We start from the raw sequence: 15,433 nt of genomic DNA, 5'->3' as shown, positions 1-15,433 counted from the left end.
AAAATTATAAAATATATATTTTTATTTATTTTATATATTTTATTTTATTTTATTTTTTCAAAAAATTTTTTTGTGGATGATTAATTAAAATAGGACACCCTGTATATATAAATGTCATGTGTGTAATAAAAAAATTAATTTGTTTAATATATTAGAAAAAAATTATTTAATTTTTTTATGATATTTATTTAATTTTTTTCTAATATTCTTAAAAAATTTTTTTATTACACGCGTGACATTTATATATACAGGGTGTCCTATTTTAATTGATCATTCACAAAAAAAATTTTTGAAAAAATAAAATAAAATATATAAAATAAATAAAAATAATAAATAATTATTTTATTTTTTTATTACACGCGCGGCATTTATATATATACAGGGTGTCCTATATTAATTGACCATATACAAAAAAAAATTTTTTAATAAAATGAAAAATAGAATATATACTTAATTAATTTTTTCTAATATATTAAAAAAATTAGCAGACTAAAACAGATACTTCTCGCAAAAGCTTAGTTAGAGAAAACTAAATTTTGAATTCACACAAAGATGCAAGTGCAAGATACAACAGAACACGAATGCAAAGACATCACACACGTGCAATGACGTACATATGGAATGAAAAAGTAATAAACTAAAATACACGCGTTATGTTAAGTATAATTCGGCAAACAACAAATCTCCTTCGTCGCGAAATCGTGAGTAAGAAACAAATAATTCTTTCAGCGAAATTTAGGGTAGAAACTGTAGTTCTAAAAATAAGGTTATGTTGAATTATGCATAACAATAAATTTTTATACAGATTTTCTGCGAATAATTCTCAATCGTAATATAACATGTTCTCTTTATTAAATTTAATTCAATCCGGTTTAATTTAATTTTTAATCTCGGGATTTTCTCAATCAAATTTAATTTCTAACCTTTAATTTCTAATTTTAAAGAAATTGTGACAAGTAAACGATTTTTATTATATTATTGTTTATTTATTATGTTTATTATATTTATTTTTATTTATTTATTGTATTTATTATTTTTATTTTTATTTATTATATTTATTATATTTATTTTTATTATATTTATTATATTAATTTTTATTTATTACATATATTATTTTCCTCATCATCGTTTCAGACAGGGGGATACAAATTCAGGAGCATTGTAAGAGGGGCTTGGACGGAGGTGAAAATGACAGATCAGTTAACAGCGAGGAGCAATCCTGTCATCATGAGGCTGGACTCTCCGGAATTTCGCTCGGTCTTCACCCCGGAATTAGAGAGCTTGGCGAGTTTATTCCACAGATATAACTATGAGCTGAGAATCGCCGGCGGTGCCGTGCGCGACATCCTCATGGGCAAGCAGCCCAAGGATCTTGACTTCGCAACTGATGCCACTCCGCTGCAAATGAAGGAGATGTTCGCGAAGGAGGAGGTCAGGACGATTAACGAGAAGGGGGAGAAGCACGGGACGATAACCGCGAGGATAAACGACAAGGAGAACTTCGAGATCACCACCTTGCGAATTGACGTTCTGACAAATGGACGTCATGCCCAGGTGGAGTTCACCAAGGATTGGAAGCTGGACGCGAACAGGCGAGATCTGACCATCAACTCCATGTATCTCGATCTCGATGGCAAATTGTATGATTATTTCTATGGCTATGAGGACCTGCAAAGGAAACGAGTGGTCTTTGTGGGTGACGCTGGCCTCAGGATACGTGAGGATTATCTTAGGATTCTTAGGTACATCCTGAATTCGTGTCTATCGATATAAGATTTATCAGAAATTTTATCTCCATGATTATATATAATAATATAATATAATGATGTAATAGAATAATATAATAGAATAATATAATAGAATAATATAATAATAAGTGTAATGTAACATATCTCCTTAAATTGGTGCAATTTAGTTTAGTTTCAATCTCAGGATTTAACTGTCAACTTTAATTGTTAACTTTTAAGTTTTAATTTTAATTTGAGATATTAAAGTTAATAATTAAATAGTTAATAGATGTTATAGGTGTGAATTTTTGAAAAGGACCACAACCCGATGGTCGAAACGTAAAATAAAATTTCATCGAATTTTTGAAGCCAGTGTAGTCAATTAAATTTATTATCCGGATATTAACAATTAAAGTTGAAAATTGAATCCTGAGATTAAAACTAAACTGAACCGAATTTAATTTAAAGAGATATGTTACATATTACAATATTATTATATTATATTATATTATCATATTATATTCCTCAGACAACACTGTCAATTTCCAGTTTCAAGGTTTATTTAATTTACAGGATGCAATAAAAATGTGGACTCCTCTACTTGAGGAGAATATTTTGCTCATTGAAATAAAAAGTTCATATTATGGGTCCAAAAATAATTTTTTAATTAGTTCCTTTGTTCTGAAAATTATTTGTTCATTTTGTTAAAGGATGAATTATTTTATGATACGATGAGAATTATTTTCTACTGCTTTGTATTGTTCGTTGGAAAGAAAATAATACATTTCGTGATTATTTTAAGTTTCAATCCAAGACTGTAAAGTAAAAACGAAGCATTTTTGGACACATGTTTGTATGAACTTTTTTGCTCGTTTCAATGAATAGAATAAGCTCCTGAAGTAGCAACTCAGATTTTTCTTACACCCTGTATACGATTTTTTTTTTCATGTGATTTATAACTCTAACTTTATACACACAAAAAATTAAAAAAATAATTTTAGAAAAAAAATATTTTTTTTATTTTTAAAAATAATCAAGTAAAATCAAATAGCAAACTGACGTCATTAAACGTCAAAATGTCAATTTGACGTCTAATGACGTCATTCGACGTCAAAATGACGTATGCTTGCTACATATATTTTTTTATAGTTTTGGATAGAATATATTTGAGATTTATTATATCAGATTGCATCATTTAACAGGTACTTTCGTTTCTACGGAAGAATAATGGACAATCCTGACCAGCACGACGAGGCCACAATAAAAGCAATAAAGGAGAACGTTGACGGTCTGTCACTAATATCCGGCGAGAGAATCTGGAGCGAATGGAGCAAAATCCTGACGGGAAATTTCGGCCTGGAGCTGACTTTGAAGCTGCTGGAGTGCGGCAGCGGCAAATACATCGGTCTTCCCCAGGAACTCGTCGTGGAAAATTTTCGAATCGTTTATCAGCGCGCTCGGTCCAATGACGTGACCTTGAAACCCGTATCCTTGATCGTGTCGATGCTGAAGAACGAGAACGAGGTGATGACGCTGCACGGGAGACTAAAGCTGTCCAACTCCGACAGAGACCTGGCGTTATTCCTGGTGCAGCACCGGGAATACATGCCCTGCGAGACCCCGTTGAAGCCTTATCAGAGACTGATCTTCGTCCAGCCGGCCAGCAAGCACGAGCTCTATCGAGAATTCGTGAAGGAGGTGCTGAGGTACCGCGGCGCGACGGACCTCCTGGACGAGCTCGAGCGATGGAAGATCCCGAGGTTTCCCATCAATGGGAACGCGATGAGGGAACGAGTGGCCAACCAGAAGCTCATCGGCGAGGTTTTTATTCACTTGAAGAATATGTGGGTCGACGAGGATTTTAAGCTCACCGAAGAGCAGCTTCTCGAGCAAATACCGCGCATACTCGACGGATTGGAAGAAAAATGGATGAAAAATCCGAAGTATTTCAAAAAGAAAGTCAAATAAATATTTTCTAAACAGATTTGAAGGAGCTTTGTTTATGTGTCCGCAACAAATACTGTTATCGATCTAGAAATAGAAATTTTGTAGATTAAGGCTGTCAGATTGTGACGTTACAGACGAGGAAGCCTAAAGTCATCTGAAGCTGAAGTGTTTTATCAGAATATTGTTTTATTTCAAAGTGGCATCTAAGAATGTTTATCGTGTATTTTCTTAAATTAAAAATAACAAAATATTTTATAAAAAAAATAAAAGAGTTTTTGCAGAACTCTTTTTTGATAAAAATTATCTCAAATAAAATAGATATTTGTGCATATAAAGAGAGATAGATTTTGGAAACTATCTACATCGTAAATACAAACTTAATTGTATGAACACTTATTAGTTTCTTGAATATGTTTCTGAAAAGCATAAAAAGAAAAAGTTTGTTATATTAGGCACTCAAAATTTTATTAGGGAATAAAATTCTGCATTTCGTGAATATACTTATAAATCCTATAAGATGTGCTGTACGAAACGAAAATTTGTAAAGCCGCTGAAACAAATCAATTTAAACGATACGACAAGAAATTTAATGTGTGTGTGTGTGTATATATATATATATGTATATATATATACATGCGCAACGAATCACTCTATATAATATAAATGTATATAATATAAATTTATAAATGTAAACTTATATAATATTTTACATTTTAAATTTATATTACATAAATTCATATTTTATGTAATATAAATAACGTAATATGAAATATAAAAAGGCTGTGTACGTGATAAACGTTACTACATATTTAGTATATCGGAGAAAAGATCACATCACACTGGGTTAGAAATAATTTATATACAGATTGTCTCATAAACTAATCAGTCGTCATTTTTTTAATGCATGCAGTTATTGAGAAAACAAAAATTGTGTTGAAAAGAGGAAAGTCTACAGTTTTTAATAGATATAAATAAAATGTTTATATACTAATTTATTTTATTGATAAAAAGTAATGAAAAAAGTACTAATAATTACATAAACTAATGATAAATATTTTCGACAGTGCTAGATTCAATAGCAACTATTAAAAGGATCGTCAATAACATTTAAAAATGACGTGTAAGAAAAAGTTTTACGAGTTTTCGTAAAAGAACAGAATTTTGTACAAATTCAAATAGTGTGCACTTTTTGAAAATATTTATCATTAGTTTACATATGTGATTATTAGCACGTTTTTATTACTTTTTATCAATAAAATAAACTAGCATACTCACATTTTATTTATATCCATTAAAAACTGCAGACTTTCATTTTTGTTTTCTCAATAACTGCATGCATTAAAAATGACAGCTGATTAGATCCAGCATTTTCCTATGTGACCCTGTATATAAAATAAAGATATATACTTTTTTTACTTTGTTCTTAGAAAAAAAAAACTCTTTGTGTTGACTTACGCCTGCTTATGGAATGATTAAAAACGCGTATCTTTGAGGGGAATATATACATATATTTATATATATGTATATGTGAAAAATTAAGCAAAAATAAGAAGAAAACTAACAAGATACACATATCAGAAACGAATGATCTAAATTCGATCAGTAAAAAATGCAGTCGCGGCAGAATAAACAAGATAATTTACATCTCGCTCGGCTATCATATACAATCATGTTGACTTGCATAAAAATAATCACTTATATGTATTTTGGCTATCTCTCTTAAATTACATTTTAGATCGTCTCTAAACACTCAGATCTTTACAGACGCATACGCATTTTTCTGCTACTGCATTAAATGCAATTCCAGGTAGCAAACATCATTAGACGTCAAAATGACATTATTTTGACGTTTAATGACGTCAGTTTATTACTTGGGATATATATATAATGTATATGTATATAAGAGTAATACAACAGCTATTTAAGTTATCGATATACCCACATCTTGATACACGTTTTTATTCCTTTACACATTTTGTAATAGACACTTTTTGATAGCGTTACATTCTCTGTGTTTCGCTCTTTCTGATCTCACAGGTGAATTAATTTAAAAGCGTTGTGATAGCGTTGTTTTTTTCCTATCATATGGCAAAGATTCAAAAGATTTATTGCCTTAACCCTTCCGTGATGATGATACATGAATCATCTCACATCATACTAGTCAACAATATTATCAGCTATAATTATCTTTTAGAAGGGTTAAGATCTCAAGAAAGTGAGAGATCAATTTTGAAAAGAGTGAACATCTAAAAATCCTGGCCCTTTGAGTATGCAGGTGGATGAGTAAATCATTAAGGAGCTAAAATATATAGAGAATAATATGATTAAACCTCAAAAGAAAGTATTCTCCTTCGTTTTAATTAATCCTGCATAATCAAAGAGGGATATCTTCGGAACTATCAGGAATACATATAATTATTATTGCACTTTACATAATATTTTACATAAACTATTCTTTAAATTATGTATAAGAATACTTTATCATATAATTTTCTTCAAGAGAATTATGCAAGCTAGATATATTAAATTAAGGATTTTGTTAAAGAGAAATAAGTATCCATAAAAATGGTTGATGATCTTTAAATGAACACATCAAAGAATCTCATTTATATCTAGAAAATGTATAATTCTCTCGAATTAATTAAGCTACTAAATTATTGGATAAATTTCTAACGGTTTATAATTGCCTACAAAAAAACTTTTAAGTAAATGATACATTCAATTTCACGGATATATATATAAAATTATACAAGTAGATATTACATATTTGTTTTACTCAGAACAAAAAATGAATTTTCATAGCCAATTCAGAATCGTTCTAATTTCGTTATCCTATGTGATATATCTTTCCAAATTATTAAATCATTGTAAATATAAATTTTTAATGTTAATTCACACTTCTGTGATTATCAATTTGAATGATGTTTTCAATACGATTTTAAATACTGAATACTCTTTGCATTATTCACTTTGCACAAATGCGTATATATAAATAATGATATATAAATTACATAAATAATTTAATTAAATATATTCCTGAGATTGCATGTCAAACAAATATTTATTGAAACAAGAGTCATTATTATATAAAAACTCAACAAAGATTAACTTTCTTTGGGGATGTATTTGCTTATTAAAAAAGGTATAGTTTTTTCTTTTCATGTAAATGAGTTGATATATATGTATATATATATATTAAAGCATTTAATGGGCGAAAGATTCTTGTTGCGAAAGATTTACAAATACAAAAATCTAATAAATAGTAATAATCAAGATTGCAGATAATTTATGTTTTATATGTATATATATAATTTGTTCATGTGAACTTATGTTAATAGAAACTTTGGTTTACTATTTCATCATATTTTAGTGCAAATATATTTGCTAATACTATTATGTAAGGAATACTCTCTGTTTCGTCACACAACTGATACAATTAAGTAACTTAAGTAACTTAGGTATTGTCTCACTAATATAAAAACATATGTGTCGACTTATTCATTTGAAACCTAGATCTCGCGTTTATTTCGTTTATTACTAATTGCATTGTTAGTTAATGCAATGCATTGTATTACTGTTATATTTAAGTCGCGTTTACTATGAACACGTTACAACGTTAAAATATACATAGCCTGTGCACATACTAGTTTCTTACTTATTACGGAGTTGCTATAGTTATTCATTTATAAGATATCATATTTTTTTTTACTTCCATAAGATGGTCAAAGAGAGAGCTGCCACCATCGTAATGCATGTTCAAGCATATTTCAAACATGCCTAACGCGTTTCGTGACATTGGGCGTACAGATATAATAAGTGTAACTTACAAGTGGTCAACAATAAGAAGCACAGTTTAACAAATAACTTCCTTCTACATCTTGCCATGAAAACTTACTCTATGACCAACGCGCTGCCCAGCGACCTATCCGCGAATGAAGTTCTTCTTTAGTCTGCAAAGGATGATCACAGTTCAAATGTTACACAAGTTGTTGAACAAAATCAAATTTTTGTATAAATTGAAGAAACAAATATTTAAATAAATCTAAGATTGTATATTTTACGTACCTCGGTACATTATTCATCAGAATCAGAAATATATTTATATAAAATGCATCTCGCCCCTAGTAGCAAACTGACGTCATTTTGACATCATAACGTTATTTTGACATCTAATGACGGCATTGACGTCATTTTGACACCTAATAACGTTATTTTGACATCTAATGACATAATTTTGATATCTATGATGTCATTTTAGCATCTGACGTCATTTTGACATTCAATGACGTCATCGACGTCAAAATGACGTATGCTTGCTGCTGAGGTCTTATATTTTTTAATTAGTTAGTATTAACGTAATAAACGAAAACACACAAAAATTTATGAAAGAGTGCAATAAAAAATGGAAAGATGACTTTGCTGTCAGATTGGCAAAATTACCTTTAAGTAAAACTGATGGTGAAAATAATATATCTTGTTCTGAAAAATTATCCTAAATCATCTTCTTTCGTAAGTAGCTCGCTGTGCATCCAATGGAAATACATTTTGGTATTGACTATGGATGACTTTTAGTAAGCTGGGGCTTGAAAGTCACCCATACCCCGTTGCTGCTGCTGCTGACCGAACGGCGGTTCTTGGTAAGCAGTGTCAGTAGCATCGGGATAACTTGTATATCCTGTACCGCCGACAGGATCTGCTTCGTAACTCGGAGCGAATGCCGCATCGGTGCCTTGTTTAAATCTTTGAAACGCAAACCAAGCACAACCAGCCTGTAACATTGTTATAAGATATATATATATATATAAAATTCTAAGGCAAGTTTGTAGAAGTTTAGCTATCACACATGACAACTCTGTATATACATAGATATATATCAATAATTCAATAGAGATTAAAACTGTCGCGTATTCATTGACTAAACTTGATTCAACCTACCCAAGTAAAGATGGAGAAAAATGAGAATGCGATAGCCGCTTGCAAATTATTCACACCGTATCCATCCTTCGGTCTTTCAGATTTGTTCCATGCATTCGTCAGGTAACAGAATCCCACGAAGTACAGGAAAGACCAGAAGCCGGAGAAACTAGAATATAAATAATATTAATATAGCACGAAAATTACACTTAAATCCAAGTGTTTTAGAACAGAAGCTTTGCTGTAATCACTTTCTTTGTCAAATACACAATTATAATAATTTTCTAACATTCAAAGATAATGCGTAGCTTACCCCAAATCTATAAGAACAAAATGTTTCCTAGTTTTGACAGACGACATTTGTTCAAACAGGTATTCGCCCGCGAGGAATCCGATACTGGCTAAAAATGCCAGTACTCCAATGCCAACTCCATAATTGCATGCATTATTGTCGTCATTGTAAAGACAGACTTCCTTTCCATCTTTTGGAAGATATCCCTTGCTGCTTATACATCCAAAGACAATTATTGCGAAAAGCTGAAAGAACAAAAAATGTATGTATGTAGGACAATCTAAATAAAAATTTTAAAAATAAAGATACATCACTATATATAAGATATATAAAAGCTATTTGTATGCAAATTAAGGACGTGAATGATTAAACAAATGACAGCATGAGTGAAATTGTAATAAGAGAAAATAATTTAAGATTTAAATACATGACATCCTGACCAAAATGTCTAAAGATTTGTTCAAAAAAATATAAAATAAAGTCAAATAAAATATAAAATAAAATATAAAATAATAAAATAAAATAAAATAAAATAAAATAAAATATAAAGTAAAATATAAAATAAAATAAAAATTCCTATAATTCAGAAAATTCATAATTCCTGAAATATCTCATTAAGCTTGATGTATCTGAGAAAAAAAAACAGAGGGACAAGGTCGGGGAAGATTAAATAACGCTGAGAGGGCAAAACGGGGCGATCTGTCAAATAGACGACCTGTCAAAAAAAACCGCGCGAAAAATTCGATCCAGCCCTCGAGGCTCGACTGGTATAAAATCCATCTTATCCATTTAAAGGTCGAACGCCATAAGAGACCCCATGAAACGTACGGGAGGCGTACGTAGGAATTTGCGAAAAATCAATAGAACCCCATCGCAGGGGCGAGAAGGGGGAGGAGAGGGGGAGGAGCCGAGGAGGAGGAGGAGGACCGAGGACTCTCTCTTTTAAAATCAATGACCATCATATCCGCGTCGTCGTCGTCGTCGTCGGGCTCGTATCCACGGTATCGCATGGTTTTGACGTTGAGGGCGACGTCGCCTCCTGGTTGCTCTCTTTAGGACGACTTACCAGGCTAACCGCTCTGAGAATGACCTGCGGTCTCTGAACGAACGCGATCGGATCGAAAGGGGCCCCGGCCTTTCCGCCGCCGTACGCTCCGCCGTCCATCTTAACGCGACTGAGGCGGAGATTTTCAAAGCTCACGCAGCATGCGAGCGCGCACGCGCAGCCGCCTCGCCGCCGACGAAGAGGTGGGGTGGTTATATAGGGGCGATTATGGGGGCGCTGCAAGCGAGAGACAAAAATTTCGGAGGAATTATTTTTTATAATTATATTGTAATGGGAAAATAATTTAAACTAATATTTTAATATTTTAAAATAATATCGAAATATAAATTTAGATTATTTTGAAATAATTCTTATTCCTAATATATTTTAATATTTATTCCTAATATTTAAAAATATATTAGGAATAGAAATAAATATATGAAGAATAAAAAATATGAAATATGAATATATGAAAATATAAAATAGAGATAAAAATAAAATAGAAAATTGGGAATAAATATTAAATATTTAAAAATAGGAATTATTTTTAAATTATATTTTAATAGGAAAATATTTTAAATAACATTTTAATAGGAAATTGTAAAATAATAAAATCGAGAAGAGCCAAATTTGTATTTTTAAATTATTATAAGAGTCCTTTCGACTATTTTAAATTAAAATAATATTTGTTATTTAATTTTATTATTTTGAAATAATTCTTATTCCTAATATATGTATTTAATATATTTATTTCTAATATTTAAAAATATTGGGAATAGAGGAATAAATATGAAATATTAGAAATATGAATATTTGGAAATAAAATATAGAGAAATAAAAATAAAACTAAAAATAAAGATTATATATATATATATAAGCGCGCGATAAAAAAGAATAAAATATAAAATATTAAATATATAAGAATTTTGTGTATCTTATGCAGCCGCATATAATACAGACAAAAATATTATATTTATATTTTAGCTTATAAATTTAAATAAATATAGATTTTAGACATTGTGTTAATCAATTATACAGTCAAGAAAAATCTTTAATTTCAGATGAATAAAATTTTTATCATGTTTAATTTTTCAAATCTACGAATTTTACATATATATTAAAGAGGAAAAGACATAAGTTTTTTTGAGAAATAGACGATAGATGTATTCATACTATCAATTTACAAAGAGATAGACATCTAGACGATTTTTGGATTTTTGTGAGTTTTAAAAATAACGCAGACCTCTTTTTTCTACTATATATTAGATATGATAACTAAAATGTATAATCTTTGAAAAAAAAAATTTTTCCTTTCTGGTTAAAAATAGTTTAAGAAAATCTTTAACTCCAGAGCAATGTTTATAATGATTCTAAAATATATATTTGATTTTTTTATATAACATATTTATGCAAAAAAGTTGGAAAATACTTTTTAAACATTCAAAATTAAATGATTTTTAAATAAATATTACAGTAAACTTTAAGAAAAAATACAAAAAAGAATTATTATTCTAATTATTGCAGTTAATTTTAAATAATATTTAAAATAGTCTTCTCTGAGTAACTTTTGAAAAGTTTGAATATATAGCAAAATAATTAGTATTATAAAATTATTTTGATTTAATAATATTAGCCTGTAAAGCCTGTTAATAAAAATATTTATATATTTTTAGAAAATCTCAAAAAATAAAAAAAGTAGCAACTTATAATCTATATAATAGTTATCCACAATCATACATCTTTGTACATTTTATAAAACTTTTATCTTGAAAATCGCTTAAATAATATATATGTTGCAATGCATAATCCACCAATTGAAATGGCATAAAATACATAAGAATATTTTTGGTCACTCTTAGGCTGTAAAAAAATTAAATTTAGTTTAGTTACATGTTTGTGAGAATAAAATCACAAATTCAATTTATAATTATCAGAATTGCACTAAACCTTGAATTTATTATTGCAAAATATTTAATTACTAAACATTACTTAACATTTTTTTAAATATTCACATTAATTTAACAAATGCATAAAAATATAACAGACATTTAAATTGTGATAGATACATACCATAATTATCACAGCTTTTAGTTCTTCCAATTGTAATTCAGTCTCATTAACTTCTTTAAGAATAGAGTCGGCAACAAGGCATAAAACTTTGGAAGTTCTTAAAGCTTTATCAGGTTCGATAAAAGAATTGATACTCTTTTTCTGTAACTTTAATCTGCAATATGCTATAAAAGCTTCAACTACATCAAACTGTGTCTTTCCTATTTTCAATATTTCTATTTTATTAGGTAGACTGTAAAAAAAAAAACAAGAATTAAATTCAATATTATATTATATGTAGAAGAGAATAAATAATTAATAACTTAGTACTTTTCATGAGGTTTTATCTTCGCACTTGAATTCTTAATATATAGAGTATCGAACATATTTTTTGCAAGCTGTTCATCAGCACCTAGAAAATCAAACAATTAATAATTATTAGTATTTAAATAATGTTTCTAAAATTTTAAGTGTGCAATTACTGTACATATTAGAAATATAAGAAAACTAGTATATAATCTCTCTATATATTTAATAAAATTAACTTATTTCTTTCACATTATAATTTTATAATATGTAATAAGTAAATTTTAACAAAGTATTTTTCTTATTGGATTTTTATAGAAAAATTATGTAAATATATTATAAATATGTAAAAAAAATTACATATCAAAATTTAAATCTCCACAAATAAAATATTCTGGCACAAAACTGATACAAATTATTTCATCATTTAAGTGTAAACATATATTATTACCAAGTTGCATGAAATCCTCCTTAGTTAATCTATGCAAGACCTTACTGGAAATATCTCTTTTTTTAAATTCCTCTATCAAATTATCAGCTCCTACGCCGCATAATAACGCCTCGGTTTGGTTGCTAAATCCAAAAGGATTGTATTTCACATCCATGTCAAAGAATCTTAGCAAGGTTTCACTTCATCCATGAAAAATTGTCAACAGAGAATTTCGGTGCAAAAAACGACAAAATCCGTATTAACTAAATGAATATTAAAATATTAAAAGATTATAAATTTATAAATATATATATATAATATATATAATATATATGTGTGTATATATATATATATATATATAATATATATAATATATATGTGTGTATATATATATATATATATTATTAAAAGATTTTAAATATATATATATATATAATAATATATATATATTAAATATATATTTATAATATATATTTGTAAATATTATTAACATATTAATTATATAAAAAAAGGATAATTTACCGCTTCAATTCCACGTAAATCTTAATATAAAATATCTTCGAAAGGGCGAAGGACCTCGCACAGGACTTTGGACGAGAGAAATGTGTTGTGTCGTAGAAAAACGTCACCGACCAATCACGATCGAGCATCGAGGCAGCCCTAACCTTAATGCTCGACTGTGATTGGTCGATTGACTTAAGAACAGCTGATTTGAAATAGCACAGCTGATTCCTCGAGGATATCGGGTCTGTTTACTTTATTCTTTGTTTTTTATCCTTTTTGTACATATTTGATTATGCGAGGTAGATGTGTTAATTAGTTTAGTAATTAGTTAATTAGGAAGAAGTAGAGACCAAAAGCGAACTTAACCTCACTTTTGTGTGTTTTGCTGTTCCAAGTTACATAAAGGTATTATTAGGTCTGTTTGTTTTAGCTGAATTAGCTGCACTAATTCAGATTTTATCTTTTTTCTTTCAGCGTAGTGTAAAAAAAAATAAACTCTGAACTAGCGCAGCCAGTTCAGCTGAAAAGAACAGACCTTTTGTTAGCTGCGATAGTATGTAGTAGTTCACCAATGCAGCAATGAAAGACAAACTTTTTCTTCCTCAACATTGGAAGAAAAAAGATTTTTTTTTATTGGAAAATTAAAAAGGTAGGCCTTGGCGGAGCCATTTGGCTAGGGAAGGAAAAAATAAGATGAACTATAAACTAGCACTAGATTTTATCTTTTTTCTTCCAACACAGTAAAACAAAATAAATAACAAATAAACTCTGAACTAGCGCAGCCAGTTCAGCTGAAAAGAGCCAATATTTTGTTTTATTTTAATTTAATTACTGCATTAGTAGTTCACCAATGCAACAATAAAAGACAAACCCTTTCTTCCTCAACATTGAAAGGAAAAGGATAAAATAAACTTTGAACTAGGACATCCAGTTCAGCTGAAAAGGACAAATCTTTTGTTTCGCTTTAACTTACTGCGCTAGTATACAATAGTTCACAAATACAGCAATAGAAGACAAACTTTTCCTTCTTTAATATTGGAAGGAAAAGGATAAGATGAACTGGCGCAGCTGAAAAGAACAGATTTATTTATATTGTTGTATTCCAACAGAAATCATCCAACGCAATGGAGCCCGAAGACATAGATGAGTCTAACCAGTCCAAGCCAGTGATGCTGTTTGGTCGAGATATCAGGAAGGTTCCCTGCTTCAAGCGTAGTATGTTGAACGGCATCTATAGTGGCTTAGCAACTGGCCTGGTCACCTTCATGCTGACGAGTCGCGTCAGGTTTTCGACCAACATGGCCCTGGGATCCTACATGGGTGTCTCTGTAGTTTACTGGTGCTACTGCAGATACGATCATGTGATGCAAAAGTACGCCTTTAATGATATACAATACATTATGCGGCAAAGATCAATGGGTATTAAAGAGGAAGACGATGAAACCTTCCAGCAGCAACCAAAAAAGCTAGTCGATGCTTGAGACATTCTGTATATCTTGTTCCGAGAACTTTGAGAATTATTAGCGACCAGAACAGATATATCGTGGAATGTTTCATTACGCAGAAGACAATGCAATGTGTAATATATAGTTTATTGTATTATTTATGAAATGTGTATCTAAAAAGAGCTGTCTGAAGCTTCTTATTGACAACTTTTGTTTCAACAAATTATATACATAATATTTATGTATGTAATTTGTATTTGTGGAATTGTTGGTCTGTGCGATTCAAATGTGTATATATATATACGCAGAAATATATGATACACTAGACATAAATAATTTTATACTAATTGATACAAGCTCCTAGATTTCAATAGTGTACAGTTCAATTGTCATGTAACTTAATCAATGCGTGATTGTTACACAATTTTATTAAGACAAGATGTAATTGATAGTTAATCTTTATTAATTTAAAAATATTTTAATTATTTTTAATACAAAAATAAGATACTACATGTACAAATTGTAGAATAAAATAATATTGTACTATACATATTTAATATTTTCTTGAATATTCAACATTTTAGGCAATGATAAAATCTAAATTCTCATTTCAATTAGTATGTTAAAAACTAGTTTTAATTTATATAAAATATGCAATTTTTCATGGTCTGCAAACGTTTTTACACATTTTTTATTATTGCGCGAAAAATTATATCTGGTAAATAATTTAATATATCATTCTGTAGCACATCAAGCTTTTGTTAGACGAATTTA

The 15,433-nt window shown here is 29.3% G+C and overlaps 4 protein-coding genes across 8 annotated transcripts; 2 read left to right on the top strand and 2 right to left on the bottom strand.

Moving 5' to 3' along the window:
• Positions 1 to 536: 536 nt before the first annotated feature.
• LOC114942083 (CCA tRNA nucleotidyltransferase 1, mitochondrial) lies at positions 537 to 7,317 on the top strand. Of its 3 annotated transcripts, none has more exons than XM_029317374.2 (3): positions 537 to 629; positions 1,135 to 1,742; positions 2,930 to 7,317. In XM_029317374.2, exons 1-3 carry the CDS (start codon positions 582 to 584, stop codon positions 3,693 to 3,695), a joined length of 1,422 nt encoding a protein of 473 aa, XP_029173207.1. In that variant the 5' UTR covers positions 537 to 581; the 3' UTR covers positions 3,696 to 7,317. The 3 variants fall into 3 exon arrangements, with proteins under 3 accessions (XP_029173207.1, XP_029173206.1, XP_029173208.1); XM_029317373.2 differs by having other exon boundaries at positions 538 to 701; XM_029317375.2 differs by lacking the exon at positions 537 to 629 and adding an exon at positions 639 to 705.
• On the bottom strand, positions 5,357 to 10,074 carry LOC114942087 (synaptogyrin). Its single transcript, XM_085488802.1, has 5 exons — positions 9,947 to 10,074; positions 8,902 to 9,125; positions 8,610 to 8,757; positions 8,115 to 8,443; positions 5,357 to 7,624 (listed from the first exon to the last, which is right to left on the bottom strand). Exons 1-4 carry the CDS (start codon positions 10,043 to 10,045, stop codon positions 8,243 to 8,245), a joined length of 672 nt encoding a protein of 223 aa, XP_085344928.1. The 5' UTR covers positions 10,046 to 10,074; the 3' UTR covers positions 5,357 to 7,624; positions 8,115 to 8,242.
• A 1,551-nt stretch (positions 10,075 to 11,625) lies between these two features.
• LOC146720293 (uncharacterized) lies at positions 11,626 to 14,203 on the bottom strand. The gene is made up of 5 exons (XM_085488831.1): positions 13,233 to 14,203; positions 12,732 to 12,973; positions 12,305 to 12,386; positions 11,996 to 12,227; positions 11,626 to 11,785 (listed from the first exon to the last, which is right to left on the bottom strand). Exons 2-5 carry the CDS (start codon positions 12,883 to 12,885, stop codon positions 11,687 to 11,689), a joined length of 567 nt encoding a protein of 188 aa, XP_085344957.1. The 5' UTR covers positions 12,886 to 12,973; positions 13,233 to 14,203; the 3' UTR covers positions 11,626 to 11,686.
• l(3)87Df (cytochrome c oxidase assembly factor COX20 lethal (3) 87Df) lies at positions 13,357 to 15,207 on the top strand. 3 transcript variants are annotated; one of them, XM_085488832.1, is made up of 3 exons: positions 13,357 to 13,619; positions 13,689 to 13,863; positions 14,324 to 15,207. In XM_085488832.1, exon 3 carries the CDS (start codon positions 14,339 to 14,341, stop codon positions 14,693 to 14,695), a length of 357 nt encoding a protein of 118 aa, XP_085344958.1. In that variant the 5' UTR covers positions 13,357 to 13,619; positions 13,689 to 13,863; positions 14,324 to 14,338; the 3' UTR covers positions 14,696 to 15,207. The 3 variants fall into 3 exon arrangements, with proteins under 3 accessions (XP_085344958.1, XP_029173218.1, XP_029173217.1); XM_029317385.2 differs by lacking the exon at positions 13,689 to 13,863 and having other exon boundaries at positions 13,360 to 13,619; XM_029317384.2 differs by lacking the exon at positions 13,689 to 13,863 and having other exon boundaries at positions 13,361 to 13,456.
• Positions 15,208 to 15,433: the final 226 nt, after the last annotated feature.

The sequence above is a fragment of the Nylanderia fulva genome, unplaced genomic scaffold (genome assembly GCF_048542155.1).
Source record: "Nylanderia fulva isolate GAGA-0341 unplaced genomic scaffold, ASM4854215v1 Scaffold72, whole genome shotgun sequence".
Classification (NCBI taxonomy): Eukaryota; Metazoa; Arthropoda; class Insecta; order Hymenoptera; family Formicidae; genus Nylanderia; species Nylanderia fulva.
Note: the sequence above shows the minus strand (reverse complement) of the source record. Positions and strands in the feature narration are given on the sequence as shown.

Bases quoted from the DNA above. Each gene is read 5' to 3' on its own strand.
- LOC114942087 (XM_085488802.1), bottom strand. From the start codon at position 10,045: ATGGACGGCGGAGCGTACGGCGGCGGAAAGGCCGGGGCCCCTTTCGAT. The intron at 8,758-8,901 runs GTAAGCTACGCA...TTTATATTCTAG, and splicing joins TTTGTTCTTATAGATTTGGG to TTTCTCCGGCTTCTGGTCTT. The intron at 8,444-8,609 runs GTAGGTTGAATC...ACAATGTTACAG, and splicing joins TTTTCTCCATCTTTACTTGG to GCTGGTTGTGCTTGGTTTGC.
- LOC146720293 (XM_085488831.1), bottom strand. From the start codon at position 12,885: ATGGATGTGAAATACAATCCTTTTGGATTTAGCAACCAAACCGAGGCG. The intron at 12,387-12,731 runs GTAATAATATAT...TTGATTTTCTAG, and splicing joins GGAGGATTTCATGCAACTTG to GTGCTGATGAACAGCTTGCA. The intron at 11,786-11,995 runs GTATGTATCTAT...ATTTTTTTACAG, and splicing joins TAAAAGCTGTGATAATTATG to CCTAAGAGTGACCAAAAATA.
- LOC114942083 (XM_029317374.2), top strand. From the start codon at position 582: ATGCAAAGACATCACACACGTGCAATGACGTACATATGGAATGAAAAA. The intron at 630-1,134 runs GTAATAAACTAA...TCATCGTTTCAG, and splicing joins CGTACATATGGAATGAAAAA to ACAGGGGGATACAAATTCAG. The intron at 1,743-2,929 runs GTACATCCTGAA...ATCATTTAACAG, and splicing joins GATTATCTTAGGATTCTTAG to GTACTTTCGTTTCTACGGAA.